The 25,444-nt window shown below is 36.9% G+C and overlaps 2 protein-coding genes across 6 annotated transcripts; one reads left to right on the top strand and one right to left on the bottom strand.

Annotated features, from left to right (window-relative positions):
• Positions 1 to 15,671: 15,671 nt before the first annotated feature.
• On the top strand, positions 15,672 to 17,827 carry c12.1 (spliceosome-associated protein CWC15). Of its 2 annotated transcripts, none has more exons than XM_067785593.1 (3): positions 15,672 to 15,774; positions 15,887 to 16,065; positions 17,115 to 17,827. In XM_067785593.1, the coding sequence occupies exons 2-3, from the start codon at positions 15,935 to 15,937 to the stop codon at positions 17,713 to 17,715; spliced, it is 732 nt and encodes a 243-aa protein (XP_067641694.1). In that variant the 5' UTR covers positions 15,672 to 15,774; positions 15,887 to 15,934; the 3' UTR covers positions 17,716 to 17,827. The 2 variants fall into 2 exon arrangements, with proteins under 2 accessions (XP_067641694.1, XP_067641693.1); XM_067785592.1 differs by having other exon boundaries at positions 15,694 to 15,803.
• On the bottom strand, positions 17,702 to 25,030 carry LOC137251276 (kelch-like protein 5). 4 transcript variants are annotated; one of them, XM_067785588.1, is made up of 8 exons: positions 24,788 to 25,030; positions 24,474 to 24,680; positions 24,046 to 24,403; positions 23,612 to 23,968; positions 21,808 to 22,118; positions 18,529 to 18,730; positions 18,350 to 18,457; positions 17,702 to 18,299 (listed from the first exon to the last, which is right to left on the bottom strand). In XM_067785588.1, the coding sequence occupies exons 2-8, from the start codon at positions 24,632 to 24,634 to the stop codon at positions 18,096 to 18,098; spliced, it is 1,701 nt and encodes a 566-aa protein (XP_067641689.1). In that variant the 5' UTR covers positions 24,635 to 24,680; positions 24,788 to 25,030; the 3' UTR covers positions 17,702 to 18,095. The 4 variants fall into 4 exon arrangements, with proteins under 4 accessions (XP_067641689.1, XP_067641690.1, XP_067641688.1 ...); XM_067785589.1 differs by having other exon boundaries at positions 18,353 to 18,457; positions 24,474 to 25,030; XM_067785587.1 differs by having other exon boundaries at positions 24,474 to 25,030.
• Positions 25,031 to 25,444: the final 414 nt, after the last annotated feature.

Consider the following 25,444-nt stretch of genomic DNA (forward strand, 5'->3'; position numbering starts at 1 on the left):
TAACTTGAGCAAAAACCGATATATCTTTACTAAACTTAGTTCACTTACTTATCTGAACTCACTTTATCCCGGTATTAAAAATGGGCGAAATCCGACTATGACTACGGCCACTTTTTGGATATCGAAAATTTCGAAAAATTAAAAAAATGCCATAATTCTATATCAAATACGAAAAACGGGATCAAATATGGTGATTGGATTGGTTTTTTTTACGCAAAATATAACTTTAGAAAAAACTTTGTAAAATGGGTGTGACACCTACCATATGAAGTAGAAGAAAATGAAAAAGTTCTGCAGAGCGAAATCAAAAGCCCTTGGAATCTTGGCAGGAATACTGCTCGTGGTATTACATATATAAATATATAAATAAATTAAAATGTTCTGAGTCACCCTGGTCCACATTTGGCCGATATCTCGAAAATTCCTTCACATATACAACTAAGGGTCACTCCCTTTTCAAACCCTCATTAAAACCTTTAATTTGATACCCATATCATACAAACACATTATGAGTCACCCCTGGTCCACCTTTATGGCGATATCTCGAAAAGGCCTATAGAACTAAGGCCCACTCCCTTCTAAAATACTCTTAATACCTTCCATTTGACACCCATGTCAACAAACACATTCCAGGGTTACCATAGGTTCATTTTCCTACATGGTGATATTCCCTTAATTTGTCCCCAAAGCTCTCAGATGAGTATGTAATGTTTGGTTACACCCGAACTTAGCCTTCTTTACTTGTTTGTAATCGTCTGCTTGATTCTCAGACATTATACCCTGCAATAATCGCGAGTACTCTATGCATGCATATATGGAGTACTCGCTATGGACCAAGCGAGTGCTCCAAAATTAACCACAATTCATACAAAAAATATGGTCCAATTAACATTGCGATATCCTAGGACTGGACCATATACTCCAGCTCAGCATTACATCAGAGTAATCCATGGAGTACTCCAGTATGACAAAAGTGGACCACATGATCCAACGATTTTTGCAGGGTATTGCAAGCATATTTTTTTCTTGATTTACCTTCAAATTAATTAACAAACACCAAACTTTGTATATTAGACTGAATCCGACAAAACTTAAGAAAACCGACACTAGATTTGAAGCCCATTTTAACAGGATCTCAGAAAAAAATCCATTTGTAACCCTCTAAATCATGGCTCCCCAAAAAAAGATGTAATTACACGGTCCTAAATACTCCCAAATTTTTATATTTGAATTTGGTAATTTTTTAACCGATTTAAGATATCATTATTTTAAGATTGAGCAGCTTTGTAAGTAATATTTTCTTCCAATGTTCTCTTTGAGCTCTGAAGTAGTCATGCAGCGAATATGGAGACAATCCCACAAAGCTATTCAAATGTAGAGCGGGACAGCGCTGAGGTCTGACCTATATGTATTTAAATTAATGAATCTAAGCTGCGACTATTTCAGAACTATCTACGACCGAACCAGTTTAGAACGCGTTCAAAAGGTGTGCAAAAGGGGGCAATTGCCATAGGTCAGTTGAAAACCCTGCGAGGGCACATAATAACTACTAATACCGTCTCTCGCGCAATTCGTTGCAGTGAGTTTTGACAAAGTGTTGCCTTACTGCTGTTGTCACAATTTCTAATTAAGTTGCAGAATAGCAGTCCTTATGCTTGGTTTTCAACTGACAGTAAGACGTTTAAAAACAATAAGGCTTAGGGCTAGATGGTATCTCGGCAAATGCCGTAAAACGAGCAGGAGGAGTATCACCCAAGGCAACATGGCTCCAGCAGAGCGCGGTAATACCAAATCCAAGCGAGTTGTCCTCCTACAGCCTTTGACATAGAAAACACTTTCTGCCGCCTTGGAGTAGCGATTCCAATTACCAAGCTATCTACAGCGCGTCATCAGAAGCTATCTCAGTGATCGCATCCTTATATACAAAACCTCAGTGGATCTGCAGAACATGAAATTTACATGCGGATCAGCACAGGCATCAATTCTTGTTCCTGACATATGGAACGCCAGTTACGATGAAATTGTGAATCTGGAAATGCCCAATAACTCATTCTTAGTTGGATACGCAGACAACATTGCCGCAGTCACTCCAGCCGAAACCGTAAGAAGTTAGCTTTGAAACTTTCACCGGATATATGTATAACATCAAAGAGGTTAGTCAATTATTTAGGAATAAGGTTAGACTCCCGACTTACCTACTGGCTGCCCATTCAACATGCGACTGAGAATGAATCCAAGCAGGTAAAAATGCCAAGATGGCAAAAATCGGGAGACCAACTGAAAGCAAAAGACCGCTGCTGATGGACATAGACCGAACAACGTTATTGTGCGTCTCCGAAATATGGGCAAACACACTTCGGCAGAAGAATCGTTGTAAGCCTCTTACAGCTGTTTACCGTTAACGTTTGAGTGACAATTAAAATGGAAAATACGCGAAAACGGCAACTGACCACCGTTGCAGTCATTCAAAACTACATTTTGACAATTTGTTTTTCGCTTTCCCAGGGCCTATGTTGTAAAATATCTCCGTCCTCTTGGCAAACACTAGAAGCTTTCTAGGACCTATGCTACTTCTAGATATGATATCTGTGCCACTTCTAATAGCTGTAGTCTCAGCATGGCGAACGCAGGGCACGAGTACAAAACGTTTCCTCATCCAAGCCGCACATCTTACATATAATATTACTGACGAGACCTTATTTAAAAGCATTTGACGCCAGAAGGTAATGTCCAATTAGAATACCCGTCATTACTTTTGTTTAAACTTAACTCAGTCGCTTATCTGACGGATGGAAAGTAAACACTCACGGCTTATAAAATCGCGAAACTTAAGCGTACGAAATATTTCACAAAAGTGTAGAGATCAAGCCAAAGGGTAAGCTAAAAAAAATATAATACCTACATAATGAAAAATATATGCAGATCCATTTATAAATAAGGAAGCTTAAACAGCGGAGTGGGAGCATGAATGTGATGAATTCAAATTAGTCGCTCAATCTCGTTTTCAATTTACTTCCAACGCATAATTAGCTTAAGAATAAACATAAACTGGCAGTGCGCAACGTGCTTCATTCACAACTTCAAATGAGTACGGTGTGCTGAAATGAGCACTCCTTTAGTCCAGCTCGACATTATACCTCCTTCAGTACTCGCCGTTGGCATGACTATACGTCTTCCAAATAAGACCATCCCATCGTCTCTCAACACAGGTCATACTTCGAGCCATAATGAGGTTATTAGGTTGTTTGCCTTGTAGAGCGTGATTTTTATTCGACAGGTGAGGACTTTACTAATCAATCGCCTACTCAGTCTAAAGTAACACTTTTGATTTCAATGTTGCGGGACCGCTCTTCTTTCTTGTTGATTGGTGGACAGAGCATATTTAAATTCAAATCTGGAGGCTTGCGCTTTCCCGACCATAATTTGCATATACGTTTTTGCATGATCTTTACCTACTTTTCGACTCCGTGTTTGAACAGCTCGGTGGGTAGTCCGTCATGGCGGCTTTGTTATTTTTAAGCTGGGATATCGACACTCTTCTTCTTCATGGTCGCCTGGCGGAACGTATATCCCTTAGGTGTTGTTTTAGTTATAAATACACTCCTTGAAGTCTCTGGTGGGTGATATCGATATTGATTGCCTTTTGCCGGATATACATCCAGTACGTTCCGGTAACAAGCGCCATTAAAGTATAAACCCGACCATCTCCGGAACGATTTAATCTGACTAAATTGAAACTTCTAAGCCATCCCACCCACGATGAGAATTTTGTGGTCGCCAGAGCCTCGGCTGGTGAGGTTGGTTGGATAGGTGAGGTTGGTAATTGCATTGACGAAGCTATAAACTGCGATGGCCTCCCCTTGAAATGAGAAAAGGTATTCCCTCCATAACTTAAGCATGCTCTCCACGTGGGTTACCAAGTCATCATTATCGTTCCTGCGGGAATATCCCCCGGTATTGAAAGCTGTCGTCCTCCGCCGAATTTTCTGATATATTTTTAAGGCAGTTTTCCTGTCATCACGTTACTTTCTTCTAACTTTATTTTCCCAATAAAAATACATCGTCTTTTTTTTTAAGGTTCCACCTTTATTCCGTCCCGCTGCGACATGAGGTATTGGGTTATAATCCCACCCATGCCAAATGAGCCCCAACTTCCAAGTTCCCGATGACTACAACAAATAATTTGAATGTACTCTTTTTCATTTTTAAAACTCTTAAAGGTTGGTTTTCGTTGCATAATGACGACGTGATTTTATAAACTCTGCAGTACTCATCAGCCACCCCGCTGCACTGTAAGTAACGATGCCACGGCACCGGGGTGGGGAGGGAGGGATGGCCTGAAGGTTTAATGTGGCCATATAAATCGTTCCCGAGATGGTCGGGCCAGCACCTTAATGGTGCTGTGTTACCGGAGCGTATCGGATCTGTATCCGACAAAGGACCATCACATCGATAACACTCCCCAAAACCTTCGGGGAGTAACTAATCGCTACAACAACAACAACAACATGCCACGGCACCCATACCAGAGAAACGCTACGTCCACTCGATTGATGGCCCACTTCCTACACTGACCATCAAGACTTGTATGTAATCCGTTTTTGTTGTTATAGAGGAGACATTTACATTGAGCAGGATACGGCATTGCCATATGTACGCTCTTTCTAGAGGTTAAACCATCGAGGTCTAATGGCACTTTGAGATGTATATCACATTTTGTATTATCACATCTGAAGGTAATAAGCTTATCGCCACTGTACCCCCCCCCCCCCCCCCCACAGACAGATCGGTCAGCTTGAGCTTTTCCTCGCATGTTATTTTAATAGCTCAGTTCGCCTTCTACCGCACCGTTCTCCGTATGTTGGGATAGGTCGGCCAAACTAATATCCACACCGGTTCGTCGCGTAGTTCCAAAAAATATGGTAAATTACATAAACGTTTTTTGAATGCACATACTTCAACCTTAAACACTGTACGATCTGGATAATCATAACAATAATGCTGTACTACTTTCCCATATGTTCTGTACAGCGAGTTCGTACAACAGTTAATGACGATGATTGTGAGCTAATACGAAAATCAAAGGCACAATAACTGTTGGCCTTTCCGCTGTGTAATCGAGCTTACCGATTAAGCAAATGGAAATTCAGAAGAGAAGGGGAGAATGATAAAACTCTCAGCTACTGCTCCTTACACATTGCTATGTAAATCAGCTGCAATAGCGTAGCACGTTTTACCCACCGACAGAGTGTTGAATGCTCTCGCCTTTTGTTCTGAACTTGACTTTTGCCTGACAGGTGATTTTTTTTTTTCAGATCTGTTGTATCCAAAAGCTTTGAAGGCAATATGATTTGCGCGCGTGAAATTGAAAGGAATTACCTCACCGGAATTGAATTTAAATTGCAAGACGCGATCACGAACTACTTAACCTACCCAATGACTTCTGTGCATTTCATATTCAAAAGCATACATATGCATGTACAAACAAATATTATGGGCTGATTGATTGAAAGGGCGAAGAAGCTCACAATTTGTTTGATTTGTACACTTCGTATGTGCTGTCCAAAAACTGATCGATTCGTTGATTGAGTTCGGACGACCCCTCTGAGGCGTTGCCCTCTCCATAAAGAAGTACATACACTGAAAGAAAAAGACTGGTAAAATCAACCGAACTACATGTCAATTCAACCGAAATTTCTGTCAATTTTTATCCATCGCAACAAAAGTTGAATCAACTGCGCACAAATCGTTTATTTGTAATTGACCGTTTTAGTAGTCAAATGAACAAAAAAAGTTATTGCGACAGCTTTGTACGAAAGTACCTATGTTGCCACATACATACATACATGAATATGTGAATACATAAATACGCATGCTTGCTACATAAACATACATATGTACGCACTTATTAACCGAACTTCAATTGTGCGTACATCAAATATGCTGCACACATTAAACATTATGCACTTTATTATTTTGTTTTATTTAACGCACTTTCAACAAATTTTATATATTATAATTTATTTAATTTACAGTTTTGAACTTCGCTTTTCAAAAATAAATGAAAGTAGTAGTCACAAAACTGATTCTCAATTCTTTCAGTTGCAGCTGAACTCATTCTCAATTTCATCTCTCGCATGTATGTAGTTGCCACACTTGATTGTTTCAAACAAAACTTGTAGTATTAATGTTTGACATAACATTTTAAATAGAGAACTTGTAAGTTATAGAAAAGTAAAGAATCAAATCGCTAGAAGGTAATTCACTACTGGAGTAAATTTACATGTAATTCGGCAAGTTTAATTCTCGTAACAATTTAAGTTAAAACGATTCCAAAACAACTCAGACTTTTATGTTGTGGGAAACATCGTCATTGAAAAAGGATGTTTTTTATTATCTTATTAAATTCGTTCGCGTGAATGAAAATTCGTAAAAACTTGAACAAAATGTTACTTACATTGGAAAAATTCTGCTCGTTCAAACAAAACTTTTGCAACAAGAGGGCGCAATTTTGCAATTCGCTTGGAGGAGAAGTTACAAAATTCTACCCGATAAATTGGTGTTCCGGTATCTCATAATTTTTTCACAGTAAATTAAAAAAGGGGTTTTTTCGTTTTGAATTGATAACTGAAAAACTAGTTTTTTGTTGTTTTCCCATGTTGTGTGTTTTTCGATTTGGTAGTTTTCTCATTTTGATGTCTTTTTTTAACAAGTGGCACCATCGCCATGACTACAAAGTAGTGAAAGCAGTGAGCGTAAAATTCCCTTTGAAATTTGATCATGTATTGATCGTTTATCGCTGTTGAAATGACCAGTGAGATCAGTTGTGTTAACAGAAAAATCAGTTAGATTGATTAGGAATCTGGAAATTTTACAGAATTTTGTTAACTTAAGAGCGACAATTTCTCTTCTGTTGAAATTACTAAACTAATTTGTTCGTTTTACAAAGAACACGGTCGAATTAAGCATAATTCGATCAATTTCACCGAATCTCCGTTAAGTCAAGAACAACACAACCGATTTGTTGATTTTACTAGCACCATTTCTTTCAGTGTAGTTGATTATTGTTATCAATTTGATTCTTTGCTTTTTTTCACTATATTTTCAGCATAAGCGCCGAAGCTCCGTTAATGAGTTACGTCTATCCTTGTTTGCACTCATAATAATTTGGCATTAAAATCGTGATGATTATTTTCGAAATCGCTACCGATGTTTTTCTGCGGTTTCACACTTTGGTCAGGAGCAAATGTTTATTTGCATTTATCCAAACATACATTCATACATACATATAGACGCGTTCATTCATATGATTATACAATATTTTGTGCAGTTATAAAGTCGTTTACAGGTGCTTTCTTTGTTAAATTGCGGTGAGGTGAAGGTGCCAAGTTTGATTAGGTTCCAAGGTAAATGGGATGGTGGAGTTCATGCACAGCCCAGATATTGCCAACGCGCAGACAAATATTTACGTATTTATATGTGGCTAATAACATAATTATGAAAAGTGTTAACAAGATCATAAATTCCAGATAGCGCTCCTTAAGATTAGGTAAGAATACAATTATACTGAACTCTAAAGGTCTTTATTTTTAAATAACTGATGATTTTTAATAGACTACGGAGTGTAAGTAGGAGAGGCATTACAAGACTTACTATTTACCAGGGACATATTATCCTTGCTAGGCTCACGCACATTGTCATCGATGTTAGTAGAGTTATACGCCGGCGATAAACACCGCCGCCGCCGCCGTATTTCGTCGTTTTTCTCACGCCGCGAAAATATCGGCGCTGCAATGGCGGCGGCTGCGTTACTATATTTTCTACTCGTTTAAGACTGTCTAGTGTCTAGGCGCTTTGTTGTTCATGTCGAAAATTGGACCGATATGGTCGAGGTGGGTATCAACGGATGCGCATCACAGCCAGTTATAAAAATCCAATTGCGAAATGTTTCTCTTGCTACCCGTTCAAAAGTTATTTAAAAAAACAGGCGTTTTCAATGCCAGATTAACGCGGATTTTGCATCACCCAATTACCGAGTTATTAAAACAAAACACTAAAAAGTTATATAAAAAATTTAAATACTCACTTTGCATAATTTTTCAAAAAATTAATAGGGAACATTGAATTCAAATAAAATGACCCAAATCGAACATGTTTTCGAATTGTCCTTAAGTTGCTAAAAAAGCAAGTTACCCGATTTTTTCAAAAGTTCTCTATTCCGATTGGCTTAAATAATTAGAGATGCAAAATCCTTTAGTAGGTTCCAGGGGTTTAAACACTTATTTGAAATGATTCTCACCTCATACTTAAGTTGATGATATATGTACGTATGAGAAGGGTTTGAAAAATCACCTGTCCTTATATTCAAACATCTAATTGTCGCCAATGGGTCAGTTTAAAAATGGACGAGAATGAAAAAAGACAAACGAGGGACTATTTTTACCGCAAATATAAAATTCCTGCCTGTTCACGAAAGGCATAAAATGAGAATATACGAACTTCGCGTGTGTTGGAATAACTATACAAAGGAAAATCGAATAGCTCTACTTAGAAATTACAAATTCATGGAAGCTAATGATTGTGATATAGGACTTAAAGTTCAAACAATAAATTCTATCGTGTGTGATATAATGGGAATGCTTACCTACGAGAAACGAGTACAAATAAAATTTTGTAAATAAGTGGTATGACCGCGAACTAACTGAACTTAACAAATTAAAATATGAGCTTTACAAGCAAGCAAAAAATACAAATGAATGGCACAATTATATCCATGCAAACCGTCACTATAAGAAATTAATCAAAATAAAAAAGAAACAATTCATGGAAAACAAAATAGCGGCAAATTACAATAATCAAAGACTAATGTGGAAATATCTCAAACATGCCATAAACTTGAACAGTGACGCATCGCAAATAAAACGCATCGTTATAAATAATGTGATCATTGAACAAGACTATGAAATTGCAAGCCAACTGAACCTTTACTTCATCGAAAGCATAAGAACAATTTGCAATAATATTGAATCAACTACACCAGATGAAACCCCAGAGGATAATATTAGAAGTGTATTTAAATTTAAACAAATAAACGTGGAACAAGCTCTTGATAACAACTGCGACTTTAAAAAATAAGTATGGAAGAAACAAGCTGGTATCTGAAGGTGTATTTAAAGACGGTATGGAATACTTAGGATACACATATACGTGCATTATCAATGAAAGCTTTAACAAAGGTGTCTTTCCGGCAAGTTGGAAAATTTCAGCAGTTTTACCAGTTGAAAAAGTCATAGGGACGGAAAACCCGGAGGAAATACGGCCTAGCGATTAAAAATTATATAGAAAATCGTAAAGGACACGCTTCTAGGGTACCTGAACAAACAGAAAATTATAATAAATGAGCAATCGGGCTTCAGGTCAAAACACTCTTGTGAAACTGCCCTAAACTTGGTAATAGCGGAATGGAAAGAAGCCATGTCAAAAAAACTAATAACAGTTTCGGTCTTCCTAGAGCTAAAAAGAGCATTTGGAACAATTGACAGGGGTATCCTTTTGAGAAAGCTAAAAAGAATAGGATTACGAAATACGGCTCTTGATTGATTTAAAAGCTACTGGAAGAAAACAAAAAACAGTAATCAGAAATGCACAGTCGCCGGAAGTTGATGTTGAAATAGGTCTACCGCAGGGATCTGTACTTGCAGCAATTTTGTTCATTATTTACATATAAACGATATTAAAAACTGTTTAGCCATTGCAACATACGACTTTTCGCAGATGATGTATTATTGACAATAAGCTGTCCAACGGAGATAGAAGCTGTGTCCAAAATGCAAGCGGATTTGGATGCTATATACAAGTGGTTGTGTCAAAATAAGTTAAAACTAAATATTGAAAAACACAAAATGGATGATCATGAGCAGAAAAATAACAGAAGACAATATTACCCTAAAAATGGCAAGTAGTAATATCCAAAGGATTAATGAAATGAAATACCTAGGAGTAACCATTGATGAGAAACTCAAGTTCGATGGGCATCTGAAATATATAGAGGCAAAAATATCAACAAAAAAATGGATTTATGTTCCGAACGTGCAAGCACGTGAGCAAATATTACAAAATAATGGTCTAGAGGTCTATTGTAGAACCGCACTTCATATATTCCCCTAAAATTTTATTTACGTTAGCGAACTCGAGCATTACAAAACTAAAGGTGAAGCAAAATAAAGCTATGCTGTTCATCCTCAAAAAACGATATGACACTGCCATACACGAAACGCTTAATAGCCTAAATTGGCTGATTGTGAAACAACTCACGATGTACTACACTTTAAAATGTATACATAATATGAAACTAGGTAACCTTCCGACATATTTGAACGACCGCGTGTTATATAATAATGAGCTCCATGCTTATCAAACGAGAAATAGAAACAATTTTTATTTGCCAGCTGTAATATCGGAATTCGACAAAAAAATTATTACGATGGATTAAGAGAATATAACGAGCTATCAAATGATATAAAACAATGTCGAAATATCAATCACTTTAAGAAATTATTGTTCAACTACTGCAAAACAATGTCTTTTAGATAATCTAATGATGTAAAAACAAAAATCAATTAGCAGTAACATAAAGAGATCTCATAGATGTAATTTAAGAAATTTAAGAAATTAAGTCTACAAGACTGTAAATAAATAAATAAAATCGATGGTGCCCATATTAAAGTAATGAAAGCGGATACCAGCGAACATTTATTCTTTATCAGAAAGGGCTATTTTTGTATGAATACGATGATTGTGAGTATTTTTAACCTTTCTTTTAGTAAATGTTATTCGAAATTTATGGTTTTAGATTTGCGACAGCAATATGGTGATTCGTGCTATAGATGGGCGTTACCCTGGTGCAAGCCATGACTCATTTGCGTGAAATATAAGCAATGCTCGACAATATTTTCTAAATCAATAGGAAAATAGGGATCGGATATCTAGACTACTGTGCGATTCAGAATGTGCCATCGAACCGTTTTTGTTGACACCTTATCGCGACCCTCCGTATGCATCTCAAGAATACAAATTTAACATGGCACATTGCTCGGGACGGAACATAATAGAACGGACTATAGGAATTTTGAAAAGCCGATTCCGTTGCTTACAAGGGACCTTGCATTATTAAGCTAAGTAGTTAAAATTATAAATGTGTGTTGCGCACTACATAACATCTGCCGGAAGTATAACGTCGAGTGGAATGAGAATGTAAATTTGCCTATATTCCAAGATTCTAATGAAGCTGCTTTAATATTGCAAAACACCAATATGCACAATGAGGGCCGAAGAATAAGAGATGAGATTGCTAACAGTCTTTAGGGAATATCGCCATCAGTGTACGTACAAAAGACTTACAACTCTTTGATTAAGACATAACATGACTCCAAAATTCATTAATTTGTTTAAATAAAAATTATTTCATATATATAAAAATTAAATGCACTATTCACGTAAACGTACGTATCAGGTAATCCACTTATGTGGTTATATTTTTTATTCTATTACAAAAACAAAACACACTAGAGAAATTTAATTTTTAGACAGATAACTTCATAAGCAGGTTGGCGTGAATAGCCCAAAAGTCTTCATTGTTGTACAAACTTTAAGTTTATAGGTACTTACATATCGTCGCCCACTAACCAGAAGCATGAATGTGAAATTTTTCCGATTTTGTGTTATATGCCTCGTTATATTACCCTTTAGATTCTCTAGGTTCTAATTAAATCTAGAGCTTCCTACGCACATGGAAACCCCAATAATTTGCAGTGCCATTTTCATGAATGTACATTCAGTCACACAGTGTTGAGCCAGAAAAATGAATGTAGCACATTCATGTTTCTGGTTTTGGCAACAAGGTAACGATTTTCCTGTTTATATGACACATTCGTTGACATGGCTAAACAATTTTTGAAAAAAAAGTAAGAACAGCACACATTGGTATGTTCGAATGTTCCGGTATACGTGCCTGAATGTTGGGCACCAACTCGTAACTGACCAAAAATTTTCGAGGTTCACACACAATTGTATGACGATTTTTTTATTTATAATTATTTTACTCAGAGATCTATAAAACTTCCCATGCGATATATATGCTAGTTGAGATACACAAAAGATGAGCTGTATAAGGAATTCTTCATAAAAAATTATACCGATGAAGAATTTTTAATAGCTGAATATCCGAAAAAAAGATAGTTGTTTAATTGAAGACAAACCGATTTATTCGAAGTCGTTGCCTCTTCTCGAATCAAAACTAAAATTCTTTAAAATATTGTGTGAAAAACTGGTTATAACAAAAGAATATCATTCGTTTTAAAAAAAATCTTGAGGGCAACGCTTTACCCAAACCCAATATTTCAGAAGATTCTGATTCTGATAAGAATAAGAACTAGTTCTAAGTTTGCAATAATATCTTAAATAAAAATACATTAGTGTATATGAAATTGAATTGAATGTGTAACTTTTTCATTTACATGCATACTTTCGATAAGTCAAAGCCGCGGATGTTTTCCCAAGTACTGTGATGCTCCGAATCCCAATCCGCCAACAGAATTGGCCTAGCAGGTATTGGCTTGGCCCTAACATTATTTAAAAATCAATCTGCAGTGATTTTTTTACGTCTTTTATGGTTAAGGCCATACTATGACCACTTCGGACAATTCTTATAGTGTATTTGGATTCAGCGCATCAAAATGTATAGAAAACATGAGTCGCATTACCTGATCCGACTACTTTAAATTTTTTTGTATAGCTGTGCTAACAAAAAATTAGATCAGTTTTTAAAATTTTTGTTGTGCCAGAAAAGTAAATGCGCTAAATCTCGGAAAATAGAAGGAATGCGAGCAGAGCGATTATCTCAGTTGAAAGAGCATAGTGTGCATATAATATATAGATACACTTTTACATTAGAAACTAATTCTTCTAATTTTGAGGGAGCAATAAACTTTGAAACTCGATTTCCCAACATTTTCATTTTGGCACATTCATGCTTCTGGCAAGCGGGCGACGATATATACAGTTGTGTTCAAAAAAATATATATCTGTTTTTTTAATTTAAATAATTTTTATTTAAAATATAGCGGAATAGCAAATAGAAAGCACATAAATAAAAATTTAAAGCTAACACGAAGTTCTAGAAAGTAAATCGAACTTCTAAAAAACTTATAAAAATTAAAATTTTCTATTCAAAACTTTTACACAATTTTCGAAAATGCAGTTTTGTAGCACATCAAAACAAAATGCAAGTTTATAGACGGTACAAATTACCGTTGATTTTATAGAATTTTTTTGCTGAGGGTGTTGCGTGTTTTCTTCCGCATGAACAAAATATATTTTTACATGGGAAAAAATGAGCTATTCCACTATATTTTAAATTTAAAAAAACAAAAATTGTTTTTAAACTATGCCATTTAGGATTTCGCTACTATACAATTGAACACAGCTGTATATAAATGAAAAGTATTTACATACATAAAATAGGAAAAAATATGATGAAATGTAAATATAGTACGAGAAAGTAAACAAAGTTTGAGTAAGAAAAGTATCTAACATCTTTACGATTGCTTATGCTCGCCCAAGGGGTCATATTCACGTTGGCTTATAAAAGGTAAAATTTTAGAGCTAAAGGACACAAATTCCTGCGTTAACTTATCAACGGCTTCAAGTAAGCGTCCATTTGTGTCACTTCTTTCATTTTGTATCCGGAGGATATCATCCATTTTGTTAGAGACACTTTTCTTCCACTCAGTGTCCGACTCGATAAATTTGGTAAGCCGCTCATTTGATGTCGAGCCATGGAGCATTCGAGGCGGGAACGTTTAGAAGTTGAAAGCATTTCATCGTCGCTTGATATTAAATATTCCTCTTCAAGGCCACCGGATGTTCCGGAAACACCTTCAACACTTTGTGTCATTCCGCAAATACGCGTTATGGTTTCCTCCACAGGGTTTAGGGTTTCTTTACTAAATGGCCCTCCTCCACCAGTGGCGCCTTCTTCAAATTTGTTGTGTGCCAACTTCCTCTTTACCTCACTTTTCCAATCTGTCCATATCTAAAAAAAAAATAAATAGGAGTAGGGCTTCTACTAACACAAATGTACACCATTTATTACTTTTTTCTGACCATTCACATCTTTTGTGGTAGGTCCTGCGCTATTCAGCGATTCCGCTAATTCTGTGGTCACAAGGCTTAACAGCACAAGTGCGTTTTTTGCGTTTTTCAGGAGAGCATTTTAAAGATTTAAATTATAATCTGAAAAAAGTTTTCGAGGGAATCGAACAAACTTTTTTTGGGATATCTCAAATGATATTATAAAATAAATAAATGTAAGGCGCGATATACTCCGAGCTTCTCTTCCAATTTGCGTCGTGCTCCTCTTGATTTTCCCTACAAATTGGCCGGACGGGACCTACATGATTTTATGCCGACTCCGAACGGCATCTGCAAGGGAGATGAGTTTTCACCGAGAGCCTTTCATGGCAGAAATACACCCGGAGCGCTTGCCAAACACTGCCGAGGGGCGACCCCGCTTAGAAAAATTTTCTTCTAAATGAAAAACCTTATTTCTAAAATTTTGATGTTGCTTTGCCCGGGGTGTGAACCCAGGGCATACGGTGTGGTAGGCGGAGCACGCTACCATCACACCACGGTGGCCGTCAAATGATATTATATGCATCTTATGCTGGCTTACATAACTTACATAAATACTATTAGTTTTCCAAATACGCTTAAAAACGTAATTTATACCTAAGTAAGTCAAGTTATTTTATTTGACACAAATAAGACGTCTTGGAAAAATAACATATCTCTTATTATGTTTACAAATAATAGGAAATAAAGCATAGAACAAAGGCATAAGTTAAGTAATGATACGCATTGGAAGGAAAATATATTGAATAAAACATTACAAGTATACTTATGTACGTTTTCGAACAACAAACTTATTATGGAATAAAAGCACAAGTTAGACATGCTATTTTTCTGCTGTTTGCCTTTTCTTAATATCTCGTTAACTATTGGAGTGATCTTCACAAAATTTTGACACTATATGAAATCGAATAAGGAAAATTCAACCATGATAATAACTCAATTTTGCCAAAAATGGACTTGTACTGTTAAGCCTTGTGACCACAGAATTGGTGCCACAGGGAATCAACAAGTGTATTATCCCTTTTTGGGAATCCCCTGGCGATGTCCGTCCGACTTCTCCATGAATTCCATAAGTATTTCATTTTGAGCTCTGTTTTTATGCTTTCTCCTGAAAACAGAATTTTAGTGTTAAATATGAACTGAACTTTTTCACAAAATATGATCAATATTCGTACATTTTGTAAAATTTTATAAATTTCTAATTCAAACAAATGAAAACGTTGGCATTTACTTCACAGTTTTGTTTTCGATAACAAAACCAGTAATCTCGGTTTCAGCGACACCTGAAATCGATAAAAAAAAATTCGAACATTAAAATCGATAAGATCGGATTGCGCGACACCTTATGAAAAAAATTGACGGGTTGAAAACCGATACCGAGAATATCGGATTCTACGGCAGAGCCGAATATCCCGTTCGGCGCATCACTAACAAAAACATTTTCACCAAGTCCATATTACCATTCATCTTTTCCATTTCATCTTTCACCCTGTAAATTATACATCTCGCTGGTGGGACGGGAGTTTACAAAACTGATTTCGGTACACTTCCGAAACAGCTGTAAAGATAATTGTGAATAAAAAGGTAAAATGAAGAACAATAACTAAACGATTGTAAGCAAAAGAAATAAATTAACAACTAAGCAACACGGAATTGAAATAGTTAATATAAAATCTGTTAATTTCTACATCTATAGTGATACACATAAAATATTGCACAATAATCTCACAAATAGTTTAACATCATGACTACAGCTGCACGCCCTACATTTGATCCAGCACGAGGAGGTACTGGCCGTGGCGAAAAAGATTTGAGTGCACTTTCCAAACAATATTCCAGTAGAGACTTACCAGGCCATACCAAGCTAAAATACAGGTAAATACTTTTGTAATTCAATACGACACATTACACTGCTAATACGCGTCCAGAGAGGTGCAAACGACGCGCTTTGACATCAGTATTAATAATCCGAAACCGGAAAATAAAAATTTTAACTCGTTCAAAAGATATTAACGAAAAACCGAAAAATTACCCGCGGGTCTCCGAAACCGTGGGTGAAATCCATAGTATTTTTGCGCAGAACACCCTTCTGCATTGTCGGCCTTCGGCCGCGCTTATAAAAAATGGTAATTGTTTACTTCAGCTCACAACTGCTAAAACCCGACCAAAAATATCGGCAGAGGTGTCAAAAGACGCGTTTTGAACCCAGGACCACGAATCCGAAGGCGGAAATTCATTTCGGTTTATTTCGTTTCGGTTATATTTGCAAACAAAATTTTAAATTTTCATGTGGTTGTTGTTTTGATGATTTTGTAGTACCCACAAAAAAACTGTGGGTAAAAGTGTTTTGCGCGGATATAGTTTTGGTCTCCAAACCGGTGTTGGACCCACCCAGGGTAATTTTTTATAAGCGCGGCCAAAGGCCGCCAATGCAGAAAGGTTTTCTGCACAAAAATACTATGGATCCCACCCCCGGTTTGGGCGCGCTCCGGGGCCATTTTCGGTTTTTTGGGAAAAACTTTTGACAGAAATAAAATTTTGAATTTCCGCTCTCTGATTCGTTGTCCTGGGATCAAAACGCGTTTTTTGACACCTCCCGATATTTTTGGTCGGGTTTTGGAGTTTGGAGACCAAAACTATATCCGCGCAAAACACTTATGTTCACAATTTTTTTTTGTGGGTACCCCAACATTACAACAACCAAATGACAAACGCCAAATTCAACTGCAAATATCTCCGGACAGAGATAAAATTTGTATTTTCCGGTTTCGGATTATTGTTGTCGAGATTAATACGCGTCTTTTGACACCTCTTTCGATATTTTTGGACGCGTATTAGTAGTGTCCTGCTGCCTTATAGAATTACCAATACTTTTTATATATAATTGATGATTTTAAGCTAAACTCTCTTTTACAAACACTTAGAGAAACTGGACAAGGCACAGCCGATGAACTACGTAATCGTGATTTCCGCAAAGAGTTGGAGGAACGTGAACGTGAAGCACGACCTAACAAAACATTACCATCAATTGTGCGCAAAGCGATCGAAGCCAATAATTCAGCAGCCAACAGTGCAGCAGGTGCCCCAAAACGTGCACGTATTGAACAGCCAACTGTGCCAGTAAATTTAGATGCTGACGATCCAATAGACAAAGATAGTTCAGAGGAAGATTCAGATTCAGATGATGAAGATGACACTGCTGCCTTGTTGGCAGAGTTGAACAAAATCAAACAAGAACGTTTGCAGGAGGAAACACGAAAGGAACAAGAAAAGAAGCAGGAAGAGGAACGTATACGTATGGAAAATATTTTGTCCGGTAATCCATTGATCAATTACGCGCCAGGTACAGGACCGAATGCCAACAAAAATGAGGCCAATGACGTTTTGAAAGTGAAACGACGTTGGGATGATGATGTTGTCTTTAAAAATTGCGCACGCACTGAACGTGAAAAGAAGTCAAATTTCATTAACGATTCACTGCGTAGTGAATTCCATAAAAAATTCATGGATAAATATATTAAGTAATGTGACTTTTTTATTATTTAACATTTCTCTCCATAACATTTAATCAATCCATAGGAACATTTAAGTTTGTTGCATTATAGCAAATAAAATTACATTTGTATATTAAAATGCATTTGTATTTGCTTTAATATTTAACTATTTTGAAGTAATTTATTATGCAGTTATAAAATTTGGACCCTCGCTCAAGGAATCTTGTAGGCACAACGATGTGGTAGTGTGGTTGCTGACACCTACGCCGTGCCTATTGTAGAATTTAATGTATGAATGTTAATTGATTTTGGCACCGTCTATCACCAAAACTGTGCCTATTTCAAATATTGAGCTTCTAAAATGTGAAATTTTTTTTTTTTTTTTTTCAATTCCCACATTTTGAATTTACTTTAAAGTAAAGCATTCGGCACGGTAAAACAATAGTAAAAGCTATGCTCAGGCATTGGTTTTTTATCGATCCATTTATCATTCTGCTCATCGTAAACTGAAACGCAATCTGAAGTTCTATTATTCACACCGCCACCAACACACCACAATTGATTGTAGATTGAAATGCAATAGGGTTTTTCGCATCCTATATTCAAAGAGCAAATCTAAAAAATGAACGTTGTAGGCTTAAAACAACATAATATATCTTTCATACAACCCTAGTCCATTCATTTCTTTGTGCATCGTAGCGTTCCACCGTTGAAGATTCTTCTTCTAAATTGCAACCACCTACAACAAATATTTGTCCATTGTGTACTGATGCCTAAAATGTTGAATATATTATTTACTTACAATAAAAGCTCATATTTTTCAAGTTATAATTTCTGAACTTACACCTGGATTAGAATGTCCTTCATTCATATCCGCGCATTGAGTCCAATTGTTTGTTATAGGATTATAGCATTCGACTGATTTTAAGTCATCTCCATCATGTCCACCAAAAACATAAATTTTTTCGTTAAAAACAACTGCGGTAGCCCAGCAACGAGGTGTTATCATAGCATTTATTGACTCCCATCCATCAGACGCAGTATACCTAAATAGATATGGAAGTTAGAGTTTAAAGTGTTAAATGTATGGCGTGATCTATCAAATTAGATATGAATCCCGTAACACTACTACAGATGGTTCTACGTACCGGAATAATTCGCCTGTTTAATTCGTCATGTGAAATCCACGAAGAAACACTCAGACTAATCAGGACGAAGTATTGCTACCACAGATTTTTTAATTACCTATAGTATAAAGGTCACTATCTATATATGATTATATTTTGTTAGACTTTATAGTGGTTTTCGAACCAGCAAGGCGAACGGCGGCGCCAGTGGAAGCTTAATAGACCCAGTAAAAACTAAGCACATAAACTGATTAGGACTTCCCGAAAGTTTTATGTTGTTGTTGTAGCAGTGCTTCACTCCATCCAATCGGTGTGACCACTCATGAATTGTCATTAAAATTGTCTAGCGGGAGTCCAAGGAAACTTTGCAATTTCAACAGGGGTGGAGCAGAGTGAAAGGGGTGTTAGAGGCGTTGGTTCCACATCGCAATTAAAAATATGGTTGGTGTCATGTGGGCACACATTATGTCTGGAAAGGTAAGAATTTAAGCTTTTACAGTATCCAGATCGAAGTGACGCGTGTCTCCCTAGGGATATTGCTTTCCTCTTCTGCAAGTTCAGGGTATTTATCTTTAAGAACGCGGCTCGCCGGGAAATTCCTGGCATAGAGATCAAACGCTTTTTTGTGTTCTACATACGAGTGGGTTCCTCAAAATGCTTGCGGAGATGATTTCTTAAGCCCCTGTGAAAAGGGAAGAGTGGCCTATTCAGTTAGAAGTCTGTTGGGATGGCCAGGTTTCTGGGTATTCAATAGAAACTGTTTTTTATTTATTTTTATTTATTTATTTATTTATTGACAGCCATATGGCCTATAATCCTTTTGATTTTATATAATTCGTATTAAATATATGTTTTACAATAATTATATAATTCGTATTAAATATATGTTTTACAATAATTATATAATAGGTTTTTAAATTTCTTCAAATTATTGCACGTTTTAATATCTACAGGTAACTCATTAAACATTTTCAAGCTTTTATAGTACAGATCTAGCTTTGCATTTTCTGTGTGGCAACGTGGTAATATGAAATTGTGTCTATCTCTAGTAGGATAGGTGTGTGTACCACTGCTGTAGCTTAAGTTCTCTCTCAGGTAGTCCGGAAGTGCTCCTGTCTTAATGTTGTATATATATTTCATTGTGTGAAAGGAGATTAGTTGCTTTACGTTCAGCCATTTAAGAGTGTTCAGCATTGATGAAATACTTGTGTCGTACCGCGCGTTGAGTATATGTCTCATTGCTCTATTTTGCATTTTTTGCAACTTGTTTATTTGTGAGTCCGATGTGATAAACAAAACACTGGCACAATATATAAAATGGGGTTTTATGATGGATTTATATACTAATATTTTATATTTCCTTTTTAAATATTTGCATGTTCTTTTCATAATCCAATTTTCTTTGAGATTTTACTCACAACGTAGTCAACATTATCACAGAATTTTAATTTATTGTCAATTATGACGCCGAGACGCGGCCACCATGGTGTGATGGTAGCGTGCTCCGCCTACCACACCGTATGCCCTGGGTTCAAACCCCGGGCAAAGCAACATCAAAATTTTAGAAATAAGGTTTTTCAATTAGAAGAAAATTTTTCTAAGCGGGGTCGCCCCTCGGCGGTGTCTGGCAAGCGCTCCGAGTGTATTTCTGCCATGAAAAGCTCTCAGTGAAAACTCATCTGCCTTGCAGATGCCGGTCGGAGTCGGCATAAAACATGTAGGTCCCGTCCGGCCAATTTGTATGGAAAATAAAGAGGAGCACGACGCAAATTGGAAGAGAAGCTCGGCCTTAGATCTCTTCGGAGGTTATCGCGCCTTAAATTTATTTATTTTTATGACGCCGAGATATTTGCTTTTATTTATCTCCCTAATGGTTTCGTTTTTTATATTTAAAGTATGTGGTTCTAAATTTAGTTTATTTGATGTGGATATAACCATGTAATTTGTTTTTTCCACATTTACCATTAACTTGTTTTTACACAACCAAATGTAGAGAGAATTCAAGTCCTCCTACATTTTTTCAAAGGCCACCCCTATATTTTCTTCACTTATTGTCAACAGAGCATCATCTACAAACAGTTTTATTTTACAGTTCTTTATTGAGCATTGCATTTCTCTCATGGGGAGTACTCTCGCCTCACTATGTATGTGGTGCTCTGAAGACATGTGAAACCAGCCCGTAGCGATTCTGAGAGCAATGGCCTGTATTTTCTTCCAGTGAGTAACTTTTAGGCTTGGCGACCATATCGGGGACGCGTATCATGCAAGCGGTAGGCATATTACTTACTAAGTAGTGATGAGGTACAATTGCGGAGACATGCTCGCTAAAAAGTAAATCCTGATCGAACGTCACGTCCAGTATTTTTGGGTGTAAGACGGTCGGTTGCCTAATGCCATCGACGTGGATGTATAGTTAGCATTTGCCATGTCCATGCTCTAAGGTCGCCGATGATTTAGTCGGCGACGAAGTGCGAGGCGATAAAACTGGGGGCTTAGAATATATCCGCGGCAGGTATGTCTGTAAAAAATGGGGTTGCACTGAAATGACAGACAGCAATTGGTCGGGAAAAATCACGAGTCGCACCGGTACATAGAACGGCTACCTTGATGAGCGTAGGGAGTTTTATCTATGTTGATGGCCATTCCCGGATTATGATCCGGTACGTTCCGGAAAGTAACACCATTAAGGTTCTTGCCCGACCATCGGGGGACCGATTTGATATGGATATGACTACGTTGAACCTTCTAGGTCATCCAACCCCTGCCTTCCGTGAGGAACTTCGGGTCGTTAGCGCCTCGCCTGGTAAATAAACCGGATTTGCCATGGGTAGGTGAGTTTGACATTTGCGTTGGAGAAGCTGTAAATTTTGCTGACAACAAGCGACACTTAGCGAAACTAAGCTTCACTAACTAAGGTTAAGCGTCTACGAAGTATGTAAGATTCAATTTACAAATTATATGATACATACGTAAATGTATATTATATTCATACTCACATTTCCACCGAGTTTAAAATCTCATCATCTTCCCCCTTTCCTCCAACTACATAGACTTTATGATTTAATTCCACCACACAATGTAGATATCGCGGCTGATTCATTGGGGGCAACCGTTGAAATAATTTTGTTCTGAAATTCCAGCTGTTAACTTCGTTAATTGCTGTATTGTTTCGGATCCCGCCAATGAGAAATAAATTGTCATCCATAAAAATTGCCTGGACGTCTGGCACACCTGGTTTGATATCAACCCACTTCTGCCACAAATCTTCAGTTGTGTTATATTGAAAGATGGTTCTGGAGTCTTCATCCTGAAATGTTTTGAATTATCACTTTAAAACAGAGACCCAATTTAATAGTTATTTAGATTTTTTGAGTCGAAAAAGACCGGGACAAAAATTTGCCCTAGGTGAAAGTTTATGAGATCCTTAGGATCCATGGCGAATTATGCATCCTTTTTATCTTTCGGAAATTTTTCAAAAAAATTACAACTAAAAATAAAATCCAGACTTCTATTTTTTAAGGACAAATAAAAGTCCGATCCTATAACTATGGAATGGCTCATCCAAATGAAAAAAAATTTAGCAATAGACTATTCTAAATGTCTAGATTTGAAACCTATAAGGTCATTTAATTTGAAAGTCTTTGTAAGCAATACCAGAAATTTTTCATGGAAAAACTAAAACCAACTCTCTTAGTACTATACTTATTCTTCTCCATAGTAAACTTGCAGCTTTTTTTCTACATACAGTTTAATCCAATTGTAATATTGCCTTGAAATTTTATACGCCGCTTTCTGACCGCAGCGGGTTAGGGGGCTTAGAATATACCCGCGGAAGGTATGCCTGTAGTAAGAGGCGACTAAAATAACAAATTGATTGAAGGGATTGTGTAGCGCAACACTTTCAAGGGGTTGCCTGTGCAATATATAGCTTTTCCAATTATCAACCTCACCTACCCGTGGCGAATCCTGTTTCTTAACAGCCGAGGCTCTGGCGAACCTAAGTTCCTCATAGATCTAGTGGGTATGAGGGCGGGATGACCTTCAAGGTTTCATATACTAAATCGTTCCCGAGATGGTCGGGCTAGTACCTTAATGGTGCTTGTTACCGGATCTGCATCCGGCAAAGGACCATCATAATCGATAACCCAATACATTTGGGTAGTGTCCTTATCGCTATAACAACAACGTTGCCGCTTTATGTTGAAACAAAAACTTTTAATACAGAAAATTCGTCTCATTTGGATGAGCCGTTCCATAGTTATAAGGCCGGACTTTTATTCTGTCTTATTATAAAAGGAATAAAAGTTTCTGTAGGTTTATTGCAAAATATTGCAAGTCTCGAAAATAACAAGACTTCCTTTCAGAGTTCAAAACTGTAAACAGAACGCAGTCATTTTTTTTTTCTCATTAGATATCCATGTGTATTTGCACACATGTCTATGAGCTAGCCTGCAACAATAACCGATAGACACATTCAAAAGAATTTCAGCCAAGAACAACTCTGCTAGACAGCTATCAGTCATTTAAGTAGGACAGTCACCTTGCAATGAAATAGTTCCCATAACAGAAGAGCGACGAATCTAAATTACTCCGATTTTACCGGAGCTGTTTTAACCCTGAATAGTTCGTAGTACCCCAATCCAAGAATGGACGTATTTATTAAGCAGAACGAAGTACTGCTATTACACACGCAAAGGCGTTCAAAGTATACAGAACCGCAACAGAATCCTCAAGACGCTGTTGCTGGCAGTGTTGGTGTTACATTACAATAATATATATTAAGTATAAAGTGGCAATTACCCAAAAGTTAAACGCCATAAATGCCTCAGCTATGCGTGGACGAGGACTTGTGAATCTTAGTGATACATTTTCACGGGTTGAAGGAACATTGACCCACGATATCGCTTCCATTGCTAGAACATGACAGCCTGGTAATGGATTGATATTTTCCATAATGAAATTGGTATGAAATTGCGACAATCGTAAACACGATATTAAATCAAAAACTTTTTGTTTACGCGCAGACTCATCATATTCGTACCAACGTTTTACTGCTTTAAATGCTTCTTTTTCAGTTGTTATATTCAAATCATCACTTTCTAAAATTTTCTGCAGTTTGGTGACGTCGAAATTTAAAAATTCAGTACTTTGGATTACCTGAAAGATGAAATGTTTACCAAGGGGGTTAATGGATGTAACACATTCAAATTATTAAGACATCCAAGTACACTTACACTCGCAAAATTCCGTATTTCATATTCATATATTTTCGCACTTAATAACGCACACTGAACCTCATTCTCAAAGGTATACGCCCGCGCCAATGTATAATCAGTTATATATTCCATTAGGAAGTCAATACAATTAGCAACAGCTTCGTCCAGCTGCAATATTAAAGCCGCCTTAAGCATTCGATCTACATTCTCAATGGTTATGAGCGTTTTTCCGGTGTAACAAAATGTTATCAAACGCTCAAATATATCGCTGTCGATGTCACTGATTTCAATGAGAGGACAAATGCCTTCTTCGCTTTTAAAGAGTTGCCTGAAATATGGGCTTGCGGCCGATAGAATTAGACGATGCGCTGTAATCCTGTAAACATGGATATCAAAACTTTTACTAGCCCTTATTTTTAAAAGTAAAGTATAAGAAGTTAACGTACAACGCAGGTGGATTTGAAAACTTAAATGTGACATCAACCAAAACTTGCTCATCAAAATGTTCATATATTTGGAACAAAAGCTTCTCTATAAAATACAGCGCTCCATCGGGATTTACCTCGGACAGCCTTTGACGTGTACCACATGCTAGTGCCATAGCCATCGAATTTTTTTTAAGAAGTTGGAATGTGTCGACGACGTGGACGATTCTATAGAAAATTATGTTGGGATCCTGATATTTGTCTGGACCAATTTCGGAGACACACGGTGGCTCTGTTGATTTAATTTTTGTGGTAAATTTGGGGCAGCTATTTACTTGGTAGCACCCAAGCACCCATTGCGGAACTATACAAGGTGGCAGCACGGGACACCTTATTGGATACTTTTTTAATTGATTAGATACATATACTTCCGGTGCAGTACGATTTTGATATTAGTCCATCGAATTTACAAAAACAAAGTACGTGGAATTTTTATTTATGTTTGTAGATATGTCACCATGCTGCCTCCTTGTACGGTTCCGCCATGGTAGCACCGTCGTGCTGCTCTGTCCCTCCGAAAATAAAGGGCCAATTAATGGTGACATATAACTATAACCAGATAAAACAGCTGATCGAACCTACCTTATGGAAATCAATGTAATCGATTAATGGTGCCATACCATAACGCTAAAGGCTCCATTACTGATACTAAGCATAGGCTTGACTTGGCTTGCGAACTGTCACTTACAGTTCTGTTAAATTAACATTGCATGTTTCTGATTACTCAAAACTTAACTTGACTTAGAAGTCTGTTGAATTTTGATTTTCTATGTAAGTTCTAAGTGACGTTTACATTTTGAGATGCCATTTGTTTGTTTCCATTTCATTTTGACATTTTGTCATACAAATTGACATTTATTTAAAAATAAATTTCAACGCTGATTATGATGCCAGATTTTATGCGCCAAGTGGAGTATAATCGTGGCTAAGTT

This window comes from Eurosta solidaginis, chromosome 4 (assembly GCF_040869045.1).
Source record: "Eurosta solidaginis isolate ZX-2024a chromosome 4, ASM4086904v1, whole genome shotgun sequence".
NCBI classification, from domain to species: Eukaryota; Metazoa; Arthropoda; class Insecta; order Diptera; family Tephritidae; genus Eurosta; species Eurosta solidaginis.